General features: G+C 44.9%; 1 protein-coding gene and 1 non-coding gene across 2 annotated transcripts; both read right to left on the reverse strand.

Moving 5' to 3' along the window:
- Window positions 1-1344: 1344 nt before the first annotated feature.
- Window positions 1345-1759, reverse strand: LOC115030804. Its single transcript, XR_003836377.1, has one exon.
- Window positions 1760-5333: 3574 nt separating this feature from the next.
- Window positions 5334-10058, reverse strand: Tmem167b (transmembrane protein 167B). Its single transcript, XM_021158866.2, has 3 exons — window positions 9909-10058; window positions 7865-7996; window positions 5334-6627 (listed from the first exon to the last, which is right to left on the reverse strand). Exons 1-3 carry the CDS (start codon window positions 9916-9918, stop codon window positions 6545-6547), a joined length of 225 nt encoding a protein of 74 aa, XP_021014525.1. The 5' UTR covers window positions 9919-10058; the 3' UTR covers window positions 5334-6544.
- Between the last annotated feature and the right edge of the window lie 3393 nt (window positions 10059-13451).

Below are 13451 nucleotides of genomic sequence, written 5' to 3' on the forward strand. Positions count from 1 at the left end.
ATGATATTTGAGACAGGTACTTTTACCCGTATGTAGACATTACACAATGTACAAATGTGCCTTAAACCTCTTAAGAACATTTGTGTGCCAATTAAAATTAGTTTAGGGTGGTGGTGACACACACCTATCATCCCAACATTTGGTAGGCAGAGGCAGGCAGATCGCTCGGAGTTCAAGGCCAGCATGGTCTACAGAGTGAGTTCCGGGACAGTCAAGACTACATAAAGAAACCCTGTCTTGAGAAAGAAAAAAAAATCTAATAATAAAATCTATTTTAGGGCTAAGAGAGTGGCTCAGTGAATAAAGTGCCACAAGGGTGAGGATTGGGCTCTTAAATTTCCAAAACCATAGAAAGGCCAGTGGGTGCACCTGTAATTCTGGGTTAGGGGTGTGTGTGCCTGTACAACCAGCTTGTCATTCAAGGAGAGGTTCTGCCTCAGAAAATGATGTGTGTGTTGCAGGGAGTGGGTGTAGGAAAAGACATGACGCTAACCTCAAGCCATCACATGCACACAATCACCTATACTCTCACAAACACCCCCCCACACACACTTGCACAAGTTTTTTTTCTTTTAACTCAATGTGTTAATAAAGTGACTATATGTGGCTTTATTATTATGGCTAAATAATGTGTTAATCGCAGCCCGGGAGGTAGAGGCAGGCATTCAGGAATTCAAGGTTTTCCTCAGCTACTAACCAAGTTCCCAGCCTGAGGTAGAAAGAGTCCTCGCCTTAAGACAAAACAATACATCCACTCTTAAAGCCTTAAATCGTACACAGCCCATTCTAAGTCCCTATATATGGAACAAGTCCCTGCATCCAGTAGTTTATAAATGTATGCTCTCTAACGAACACATTCCTCAACAGAGTCTATACAGGGCATGGTACCTTTTAGCCCTAGGTGAAACTCTGTTAGTAGGAAGAGATCAGGGCTGGAAAGATGGCTCAGTGGTTAAAAGCAAAGTCTGCTCTTCCTGAGGTCAAGAGTTCAATTCCCAGCAACCACAAGGTGGCTCACAACTAACTGTAATGGGATCTAGATGCCCTCTTCTGGTGTGCCAGCAAAACAGGATGCTCATATACATTAAACAAATCTTTGAGAGAGATCAAACAAGCCCAGACCAAAAGGACAATTAAAAGGACACACAAACATACACGGTGGGAACACACGCACGCGCGCGCGCACACACGGTGGGAAGAAAAACTGCAGCGGGAACAAAGCCTCCACCAAGGGGCGGCGTGACGTCTGCCCTGGGCTCTTTCACCTTGAGCCTCTTGGGCTTCACCAGCACACGAGGCTACAGACCTGAGCCGGGGCTCGGCGGCGGGGTCCTGGGGCCGGGCTCAGATCAGAATCGCTCGGTAATCAGCGGCTGGGACGGACCCGGCCTCGTCTATCTGATCAATTCATCACTTCTGAGCGCCGGGCCCGCAGGACCGATCCCGGAACCCCGGGAACCGCGACGCTGCCACCGCCCAGAGGGCCTCGCTGCACAGCGCCCCACCGAGGGGGCTTCGCAGGAGGGCTGCTTTTCATTTCGGGGCGGCCCGGCGGGGCAGGGGTCACGACCCGATCAAATAAGATCAAGGTGTAGGCGAGGGGAGGGGAGTGGGGGGTACACACACTCGCCTTGCACCTCCCAGTCGCGCGCACACACACTCCTATATCCATGCTCGCACTCGGCCCAAAGGCACCATACACGCCACACAATACCACACACTAGCATCCACAACCCCAGCCGCACTCCCACTCGCGAGGAAGTGGCTCGTGCACCCTCTTTTAAACACTCGGTCTTGCCTCAAAGGATTCTGGGAGGAACCACAGAGCGATCAGGCGGCTTCCGCATACCTTGTTTATCCAAAGCATTCTCTTCTGCCACCTAAAGGCTGGGAGGTCCCGGGGGACACAGGCTTGATTTCCATAAATAGACTTGGATTTTGTTGCATTTTGTTTGAAAGTCTAAGTTATCCAACCTGGTATCCCACTCAAGATCCTTCCCACTTCAGCCTCCGCGTGCTGCGATTACAAGTAGGAATACATCCATGCTTCCTTATTATGTACTAGTTTTATATAAAATGTAAAGAGCATCATAGGAACACTCTTACAGACGTTTATCGTTTATCATGTGTTTTTATTTATTTATTGGCAGAGTCTGAGCAGTGTATCATGGTACACAGGTGAAGGTCAAACTTACTAAAGTCGGGTTTCTTCTTCCACCATGTGAGTCTTGGATTGGAATCAAACGTGGACTGGTGGCTTAAATAACAGGCACCTTTAGAGGGGTGGTGGTGGCGCATGCCTTTAATCCCAGCACTTGGGAGGCAGAGGCAGGCGGATTTCTGAGTTCAAGGCCAGCCTAGTCTACAAAGTGAGTTCCAGGACAGCCAGGGCTATACAGAGAAACCCTGTCTCGAAGACAAACAAACAAACAAACAAAAAACAGACACTTTTACCCAATAACCACTCAGTAAGTATCATTTAGTCAAAGGATTTTTGATTACTTAGAGACAGGGTATCTGTAAAACGGGGACCGGATAACTAGCCTAGCCTCACTAACAGAGCCTCCTGGTTGCCCAGAACTTGATGCTGACAGTCATATTGCTAAGCCTTCATTTACATTCATTCCATTAAAATATAGCTGACTTTTTGCCAGGCTTGATGGTGCAATCCTTTGGCCCCAGCACTTGAAAAGCAGAAGGAGGTTGGACCCCTTGAGTTCAAGGCTAGTCTAGTGTACGTACTATAAATTCCAGGCCAGCCAGGATAAGGCCCAAATTAAAAAACAAAACAAAAAACCTAACTTTCAAATTCCATGAATGAAATAACAATTAGACAGATGTGCCCCTCACCATAGAAAGCGCGTTAATACTCCACCCCCTCCTGTCCCTTTTCCATAAGGGGTGATGGGTGGCAAAGTAAAAAGTAATAATAATAACCATTAGTAGAAAATTATTTCTGAAGCTGTAATTTGTATTTATCCCAGTCCTAATTGGCTTTCAATAAACAAATACTGAGGAAAGTCCCCCCACTGCTCCAGAATCCCATTGGCTCAGACATTCCCTCAGGGCTTGAGTGGTTAACCTGATAACCTCAGAAAGAAGAACTTCACCAAAAATGCCAAATGACACTTTTTTTTCTGTTTTGTTTTGTTGAGACAGGGCTTCTCTGTGTAACAGCACTGGCTGTCCTGGAACTCTGTAGACAAGGGTGACCTCAAACTCACAAAGATCCTCCAAATGCTGGGATTAAAGGCGGGTGCCACCATGGCTGGGACACTGTCTTTTAGCAATGGGCCTGTTGGCTAAGTGTCCTAGAGCTCTCCAGAATGGCAGTATTTACTCCAGTGAGCCAACACGCTATAGCATGGGGAGAACCCAAGAGAGCACTGAGGTTCAATAAACACACATGACAAAGCAGGCAAAAAACACAGGGAAAAAAGTTTATTTTCAAGGATTGTGCCAACAATGGTGAATAAAAAAGGTGCTGATTCCACTATAAAAAAGGAGCTGGGTTCATCTAACCCTGGTGCACAGGGTTGGTGCCCACGCCAGCCTGAATCTGAAGTAATATTGTTACCCTCATACCTCCACCCCTGAAGGACCTCCCCTACAACAATTTACCATTTTTTCTTTGCCAAAAAAATGAAACACATCAGCCTAAATAATAAGTACAGCAGGTTTCTATTTACCTGATTACATAAAGCCAAAAAATGAAATAGGCCATTTGTTTCTTCCTGTACTTTTTAAATACATTCTGATAAGAAAACATCTCAAAATATAATAATGCAAAAACATTTAGGCCAAGAGGATCCACGAAGGAAGCTGCAGAATGAAAGCTGTTTAAGAAGTGAAGCTGTTTTCTAGAGCACAGTCAAGAGAAGCCAGCCCTATTTGAAAACAAGTCATTAAATACTAAGTAGCTAGTGTTGTGCCTACTTCCCAAGGGACACCCAGTTGGTCAACAGGTCTCAAACCCCCACCCACAAGATCTCTCCAGACCCATTAAACTTTTCTCTCTCCTGAGGAACGATGCTTAGGAATGGCCAGAAAACAGCAATCATTGCAATTAGCCTGTGGACCAATTCCTAGCGAGTCTTACACATGCATCGTGTGCTTGGTGACTTTCTACACTGCTGCAGACCCTCACAGCAGTCAACTGCATCAGGACCTGCACTTCCCAGCAGCCTGTTCTGGTGCAGAGTACAGACAAAAGCGAATTTCACTTCTGGGAGTGAGCCCTGCACTTGTTCTGTCAAGCTTTTTTGACTTGTTCTTTCAAGCTTTATGACACACAATTCCACGGAGCATGTGTGGCTCGTGTGTACTATAATATTAGACCTACTTTTTGTTCCACTGTTGTAGACTTCACATTTACAAACTGAGTCTTTTGCAGGTGTAAGGAGGGAAGGAAGAAGTTGTCCCTTCAAAGGCAGAGTCATCTGACATCACCTGCTCAGGAGTCCCCCCACTCCATGGTAAAGCCCTCAACACTCAGTTGCAAAGCTTCATTTTTCTTTCCTCAGAAACATACTCATTTTATTAATGAATTCTACGAGCTGACCAAATGTTAGTATCAGTGGTTTTTCTCATTTCAGTTTCTCTTGGTCTAACTGCTTGTGGACGTTGTACATCGTGGTGCGGAGCCTAGTGCGCACCACGATGTACAACGTCCACAAGCAGTTAGGAATGGCCAGAAAACAGCAATCATTGCAATTAGCCTGTGGACCAATTCCTAGCGAGTCTTACACATGCATCGTGTGCTTGGTGACTTTCTACACTGCTGCAGACCCTCACAGCAGTCAACTGCATCAGGACCTGCACTTCCCAGCAGCCTGTTCTGGTGCAGAGTACAGACAAAAGCGAATTTCACTTCTGGGAGTGAGCCCTGCACTTGTTCTGTCAAGCTTTTTTGACTTGTTCTTTCAAGCTTTATGACACACAATTCCACGGAGCATGTGTGGCTCGTGTGAACTATAATATTAGACCTACTTTTTGTTCCACTGTTGTAGACTTCACATTTACAAACTGAGTCTTTTGCAGGTGTAAGGAGGGAAGGAAGAAGTTGTCCCTTCAAAGGCAGAGTCATCTGACATCACCTGCTCAGGAGTCCCCCCACTCCACGGAAAAGCCCTCAACACTCAGTTGCAAAGCTTCATTTTTCTTTCCTCAGAAACATACTCATTTTATTAATGAATTCTACGAGCTGACCAAATGTTAGTATCAGTGNTTTTTCTCATTTCAGTTTCTCATGGNCTTAACAGAGAGTGAAATACTGCAGTATGGACAACACTAAGAGTTGGCAGAGACACAACTAAAAATTGCTGGAGACCAGATTAGAGAACAAGCTTGTGTCTTTTATAACATGGCAAAACTCCCACCTACATACATTTTCATCACAGCAAATTCTGACACTAGATGAGCTTACTAGTATATGAACTGATATACTAGTTTACTTATCTCTTCTACCAGAACTTCAAATATTATTAATCAATGATTTTTTCAATAGTCCCCTCCCCCAGCATTCGTATTTAAAACCGAGTAACAGTATTTAGCACTAGGTAATTTAGGAAATNGCGAGAGTTGGTTCTTTTTCTCTATCAGTCGGTCGAGTGAAGTCCTCTCTGGGGACACTGGTAAGCGGAAGACTGCTGCCTTGCTTGCTTCTGTCACTGCTTCTTACTGATAACCCTGGCTTTCCTATGCACTCAGGTTCTCTTGAGAAATCCCGCAGGCTGCCAGNATGTGGCAATCTGTTCTCTCTGCAGTGAGAACCANCCTCTCTCAAGTTCCCAGATGCACAGAAAGAACACACTCCAACAGCCAAACAATTGTTTTGCCTTTCGTAACTCCCAGTTCTCATCCAGCCCCTCTCCCTCTCTTCAGTTCACCAGATCCAGATCCAAATTAGCCAATGAAGAAAATGAAGCCTAAAAAATTATCTCCTGGCACATGCCTCTAATTCAGAAGGCAGAGGCAGGTGGCTCTCTGTGAGTTTGAGGCTAGCCTGCTCTCCATAGAGAGTTCCAGGACAGCCAAGGCTATGCAGAATGACTCTCTTTACCTTCTGGGAAGTCTGAACAAAGCCTATATCATTCCCCAGTGAGCCTCAGTTTTCAAAGATTCTGATGAGGGACTAAAGAGCCAAATAGACGGCCAGCTGTAGGTTGTTTTTACCAGTGTTGGAGAATGAACCCAAGACCTTGCCAATGCTAACCAAATGCTCTACCACTGAGCTACCACCCAGCGTAGGTGTTTAAGCAGGAGATAGATAATCATATCAATGTGGGATGTGGTTTATCTGGACATCAGACTTGCTGCTGAGGGCTGATTAACGCAGAGATCTAAAGGTTGGCTTTCTGGAATCCCCTGAAGCAAAAATGTTCGTGACCATGAGTTTTCCCCACATGTGGCAGGCAGAGGCTTCAGTGTCATCTTGGAGACACNGATGATTTTAGCTCAACTCTCCTACACTGGGTCCAGGTTTCCGACAAGTTCTTCATCTTTATCCCTTGGTTGGCAGTTGATGAGCTGGAGGGTTTGGAATTCATTTGATAAACAGGACGTAAAAGGCCATTACGATGCAAGCGATTGCAACAGCAGCATGCAGCCGGGTTCCAATCACAGCAGCTAGAGGACAAACGGAAAGAGACGTCATACCAGGCTCTTCACAAAAGCCTTGCTGCTTTCAAATCACGTTCTGAATTTCTAAAGAGAACCACGGGTTTCTAGAGTCTGGAAATGTTCTTAAAGGACACCCTTATGCTCTAGGCTCTACATGGATTGCTTACCCCTGGCCTTTTCCCTTTTTGAGATAGAACGGCACTGTGTAGCCCTGGCTGGCCTCCAATTTGTACCTAGAACAAGAATGTCCTTGAACTCAGAGATCTGCCTGTCTATCTGCCTCCGTCTCCCAGTACTGGGATTAAAGGTGTGTGCTGTCATGCCGGTCCTCCCTAACCCTTTTAGAGATAAAGGCTCACTATGCAATAGAATTCTAGGGATGTGTCACCATGCCGGTCCTTATTTTACCCTATTTAAAAAATATTTATATAGAATTCCTGATGAAGGTGCCCAAAATATAAGGTAAAAGTTAAGGTTCCAATGAGTTCTCTTAAAAATAAAAATAAGTGGAAAACTATTCTTCCTGCTAAGAGGAGTTTCAGGCCAGGCTAAAATGATCTAACTTGTAAAATATCTCCACCTCACCCCATGAGACCAAATATTGGCCAAGAACAAGCTCACTTCTTGGCTTCCCAAGTAGCTGGAACTACAAGCATGTGCCACACCTGGCATTGTTATGTGTCTTTTATTTAATCCTAGAACACCAAAATTACCTAGAAAGTAAAACAAACAAGTATGTCTTAAGTAACGGCTAATTTAAAATTTACCTCTTCCCTCAACTTTATCTTATTAGCAGACCCTAAGCAAAGCACTTACCACACGATTATGAGGACCTGAGTCAAAATCCCAGAAGCCACGTAAAATATGGCTATAGTAATACAAACCTGTGCTCTCAGTACTTGTAGGCTAAGCTAAGTAGGCAGGACAAGTTCCAGAAGCTCACAGCTCAGCTAGCCAAGTGTACACAGCAGCAACCACATAATTACAACACATCACAAACACACTCATATAGTAAACATGAGTCCAAATATCACCCTGTTCCTACGCTTTCTATTCTAGAACCACAAAAATCTTTAGCCAAGATTTTCAGCTCTGCATCTGTTGGTAAAGCGTATGTTACAGTGGACCATAAATGTTAATGGAAATTCCAAGAGTTAAATCTCATATGGCTACACTTTTGCTATACTCCGTTGCTGAGAAGTAGCTACGTATGTTCTCTCTCTGCATGCAGATAAGGCCTTACCTTTGTAGAATACACCCCACACTCCCTTCTTCTCCGACAGCAGCCAGGTTTTGAGACGAGGTACTTTCTTGAAGTAGGCACAGGTGCAAACAAAGAGCAAACCAAACACCAGGATCCCATCCAAGGAGTACACTGTCACAAAGAGAAGAGAGAGTCTTTGATGCTGCTGTGCCTAGGGAGGTGATGCTGCCCAGACCTCAACGACAGTGCCAATGGTGAACAGGAAGGGTCCATGATCTTGGCACTGTTTCCCCAACCTGCTTGTAAAAAGCCCCTTTATCACTCCACTCCTCCGCCCTCACTACAAACTAGAAGACACGCGTTTATTTGTGTGGCACTCTTGGAAGTAACTGAGGCTAGTACTCGGCTAGTCCTAGGAGTCTGAGCATACAGATTTACATATGTTCTTGATATAAATCACTCATCTGATGCAGGAAAGCTCAGTCTTTAGCCAAGATTTTCAGATCTGCATCTGTTGGTAAAGCATATGTTACGGCGGACCATAAACATTAATGGAAATTCCAAGAGTTAAACCTCATATGGCTACACTTTTGCTATACTCTGTTGCTATTTCAAGTACAGTACAGTTTACAAATCATATTCTTGCCAGTACAAAAGATGGGCATAAAATGGAAGACAGGAAGCACTGACATCCATGAGGCAGAACGAAGCACCCCTGGAACACTGGCGTTAGCTAAGCGCAGCCCAAGTTACAAAGGGAAAAGGGAGCCCATATCCTGCTTCTGCTCCAGACAGCGCGTCCTGCTGGGTAGGCAGGGCTGGCCTTAAACTTGTGGTCTGCCTGCCTCCTCCTACTCAACGCTCGGCTTAGAGGCATGCCAAATACAACCTGCAAAGCCCACTCTCAACAAAACAAAATTGTATTTGATGCTTAGGTGACACAGAAAGCTCTTAGTTCTGCTTCTTACATGTGATACCCAAGTAAGCAAAATGAATTACATAAAGGCAGATTTTATTCAGTATTCAACTGTGCCAGAATATTTTATTTCCTAGTTTACACTATGTCTTCCTCTGTTCCTTCTTTAACTTTGTGTACTATGGTAAGACTGACTACCCAGAAAGCTTCAAATGGATATTATACACAATCAGGGTCTCTGTCGGTTCCCGCCAGTTCTGGACTATACTGACTTCTTCCAGTGAAACTATTTCACAGCTAGTTCCAGTATATCAGTCAGCTCACAGACAGTTTCTATGGATGCCTTTATGTCTTGCTCTTTTGCTCCTATAAAATTCACAAGGAAATGACATTTCAGTCTTCAGTGTCGAGCCGTATGGAAGTCTATGAGAGATACTTTCTCCAATCATAGTACCTAGAAAAGGCTTTCTTATTTCCGTTCCTGTAAGACTGACTATAAAGGTCTTAATTCATGCTCTAGAACCTGAAAATCATGACTATAAAATTGTTTGAGGCAACCTGGAAAAATTACAAGTGCTCCATCACTAATAAAAGGCGGCTTCTAAATCCACCCTTTGCGATATTAACCAGAAGCTCCAGATGGAGCCACCCAACTAGGACTTTAGTCAAACGAATGAAGGCTTTTTTTTTTTTTTGTCATTTAAATTAACAAAACAAAACAAAACAAAACAAAAAAACTTTGGGGGTTGTCTACAATCACCTCCCCCGCAAACGGTGGGATTTGATACCATTACTAGGTCCTTTCAACCAGCTTACTGTCAGAAAGTATGAGACCTTAGGGAACTGGATAACAGCTTCTCTCCCCTGGGGACTAACAACAAAATTCTTTAGTGAACGACCTCCCCAGCGGCCAGAACCAACTTCTAGGAAAGAAAAGAGAGTAAAGGGTGATAACGAAAAAGTCAGGTGTGGCACTAGGGTACCTTGATGGGCTTGAGAAAAGAGAAACTGCAAGGAGCATCCCAGACAGGAGTTAGGGGCTCCCCAAGGTCCAGGGGGGCCGGGCTGGGAGGGGGCGGGGGGAACGGCCACGTCAGTCTAGCCACGCCCGCCACGTTTGGTCCCAGTCCTCTACCGCCATCCTCCGCTCGGGCCCCCAGCTCTCACCGTTCGTCATGGCGATAGTGCCCGGCTTGGGTGAGGGGTCCGGGTTCAGCTGTGGCGGCTGCAAAGGCGGGGGAACCCGGCTCCCACTTGACACTTCCCGATCCGGGACGTAGTGACGGGAACGAGCCGTAGTACGCAAGCGCGAGGGCCGAGCGAGAGAAACGGCGAACTCAATCAGGCGTAATTAGCTGATCGTCGAGCCAAAGCCTCGCCCTGCCTGCGTAGCGTCTGCGTCCCTACGTAGTCGGAGGAGAGCGTGGTGGGCGAGGCTTCCTTTGTGGTCATGGCAATCGGATGTCCGCCTGCTTGCCCCTGTCTAACTAGACCGACTGGACCCAGACTGTGTGTTTGAAAAATAAAGGCTGTAGGGCTTGCTCTGCGACACATGTTCAATGTGCCAGAACATGTCGTTCCCCGCCGTATCTACTTGAGAACAAAACTTAGGGTTCCAGTGATTCATGACCAAGAAACAAAAGAAAGCCATCCCGTTTCCTCCAACTTATTTAGGTGACAACCGGTAGCGAAATCAGGTACAGTTCCAAGAGAAAACACTTGGGAACCAGACTATAATGCGAAGCAATGGCACGTAAGGTGGCGCACGTGTGTATACTACAGCAGGGTCACTTTATCTTACCATACCAAGCTGAAAACGTCACCACTCTCAGGATAGTTGGACTGTTCTTGGGGACACGGCTTTTGTTTGTTTTGTTTTTTTGTTTTGCTTCTATGCTCTGCAGTAGTAATATGTCCTGTAATATCTGAAACCCGACGAGAGTTTGAGTGTGGAGGGGGATACCACAGTAGTTTCTCGGGCTCCTGGGACAGCCCTTGTTAGATGGCTTCTTGTGGAAATCTAGCCAAGCTGCCTCTGACTTTCGTAAACGGAATAAGAAACTTTATAAGAAAAGCCACAGGCTTCCGATCCTAAGGCTTTCGGTTGTCAGAAGCATTCAGACAGCTTCCTGTTTGTTAGAATGACTTTTTCTTTTCCTTAAATTACCAGGATAGTTTCCTTTATCTGCAGAGTTTAAGTCATGCTGGCCTCGCCTCCTTAGAAATCTACCCTACCATGGCTTCTCTGAAGATGTTTTGACTAGATGATGACAGTCTAATGGTGGGCTGGCGTGCAGGAGACAAAGCTTTAGGTTCTGCTTTGTAAGCTGGGACCTTCGATTATAGACAGTTGGGTCTGGTTTTCTAGAGTCTGACTGAAAGTGCTGCACTCAGAAACCTCAGAATTCTGTCCATTCCTGCTACAGTGCCATCTGCTGGCTGTGAACTGCCTGGCTACCTAGAACAAAACTGTCAGAAGACTTGGAATGGACAGTCAAGAGGAGGAAACCACTAGTAGAGTAGCCACAATGTTTGATGTAGGAAAGAGTACTTGAGCCGGGCAGTGATGGCACACGCCTTTAATCCCAGCACTTGGAAGGCAGAGGCAGGCGGATTTCTGAGTTCGAGGCCAGCCTGTTCTACAGAGACAGTTCCAGGACAGCTAGGGCTACACAGAGAAACCCTGTCTTGAAAACCCAGAAGAAGAAAAAAAGAGTCATTGAAAAAAATATACTAAAATTAAGAAATTACAGCATCAAAAACCAAAAGATATATAGGAATACCCTAACATAATCACTAATACAATCACTTGGATTACATATGTGTGTATACACACAGGACATTCCACAAACCAAGACAGGACTGCAGAGATGACTTAGTGGTTGGCAGCATTTGCTTCTCTTGCTAAGACCTTCGTTAGGTTTCCAGCATCCAAGTGATGCCTCACAACTATATGTTCCTCTAGTTCCAGGAGATCCTGTTGTAGAAATAATAATAAAAATTGCTCCTCACACTTAGAGATGAAGGCAAAGATCTGTACTAAAGTGCCTGGCTGACTGTGGTTAATGCCTAAATTAGAGTCAGCCTTGACAGGATTGTACTAACTGGTAGCTTCAGTATGCTTGGCCCAGGGAGTGGCACTATTAGGAGGTGTGGCCTTGTTGGAGGAGGTAGGCTACTGTAGGGTGGGCTTTTAGACCCTTTCTCCTGGCTGTAGTCAGATCGAGATGCAGAGCCATGCCTGCCTGGACAACTGCCATGCTTCCAACCATGATGATAGTGGACAGAATCTCTGAACCTCTAAGCCAGCACCTTTGTAAGAGTTGCCTTGGCCGTGGTGTCTCTTCACAGCAATGGAAACTCTAACCAAGACACTAACTCATATACACATTGGCTTATACATCTCACAAGCATGCATTTCACAAACACTGTCATCTTGGGTCCCAGTCCCAAAGTACACTTCAATCAATTTAAACAGAAACAGGAGACTGTGAGTCTTGCCACTTGGGCTCATAAAAGATTAGGAGAGCAAAAATATTACCTATTGCCAGAATTATTTTAAGGATACCAGTGTTGTTCCTTTTTGAATAGTTGTTGCCCAGGGTTATCTTGTCTACCTGGCAGAATTATGTCTTTCTTGTTAAGAACTCAGGGACCTATTTACAGACCAGGAGGACTTAGTGGTGGTTGTGACCCTAAGATACCCTCTTGAGCAACCCCCTTAGATCATATCTGTCTAATGGCAGATATGATCTAATGCGTGCTGGTCATTCTTGATGAATAAACACTTATATCCTAGCATCCAAAACTCCATTTATCTAACAGAGCTGGTTAGCATGCTACTTACCTTTAATTATTTTGGAGGCAAAAGTAGCTAAATTCTACTTGTGTGAAGGAAATCTATCATTGAGTCCTCTATAACATTAATTTTATTACTTTGAGTTTCTTCTACATGGGCCCCACACTGCTGTTCTGGACTCGGCGGGCACACAAGCAGGCTTGTGGCACACAAATACACACGCAGACAAACCACTCACACGTACATAAAAATAAATTAAAACAGGCTGAGCTGGGGGAATGTCAAGTTGGAAACCAACTTGGGTGGGTGAGTGAGTGAGTGAGTGAGTGAGTTTCAGATCAGCCTTTGCCATGTAGTGAGACTTCATTTCAATAAAACAAGGGCCAGAGATGTGGCTCAGCTTAGAACACATGCCTAATGGGTTCAAAGTTCTGCATTCAATCCTCAGTAGTGTCAAAGGAAAGAAAGGCATTCCTCCCTTTCTTAGAAGTTATTTCTCACTTTTTCTTAATACATCTGTAAACAAAATCCATTTTTCTCATTGCTAACTCCATTGGTGACCCATTCTGCTCCACGGCTTGCAAATATCACTTTTCTTTTGCATTTCTTTATTCTGTGTGTGTCTCTGTGTGTATGCGCATGTGTGTGTGTGTGTGTGTGTGTGTGTGTGTGTGAGTGTGAACATGTAGAGATAAGAAGATGGCTCAAAGAAGTGAGTTTTCTCCTTCTACCACGAGGGGCCTGGGGACCAAACTCAGGTTGTCAGGCTTAGGAGCAAGCCTCCTTCCTTCTGAGCCATCTTACTAGTCACAGTGGTCTCTTTGATAGAAAATTCGTAATTTGATATCCTATTTAGCAAGAAAGATTTATATATTCTAAAAACTATGTTCAATAAAAATATTTTGAAGGCG

Source organism: Mus caroli, chromosome 3 (genome assembly GCF_900094665.2).
Source record: "Mus caroli chromosome 3, CAROLI_EIJ_v1.1, whole genome shotgun sequence".
Lineage (NCBI taxonomy): Eukaryota > Metazoa > Chordata > Mammalia > Rodentia > Muridae > Mus > Mus caroli.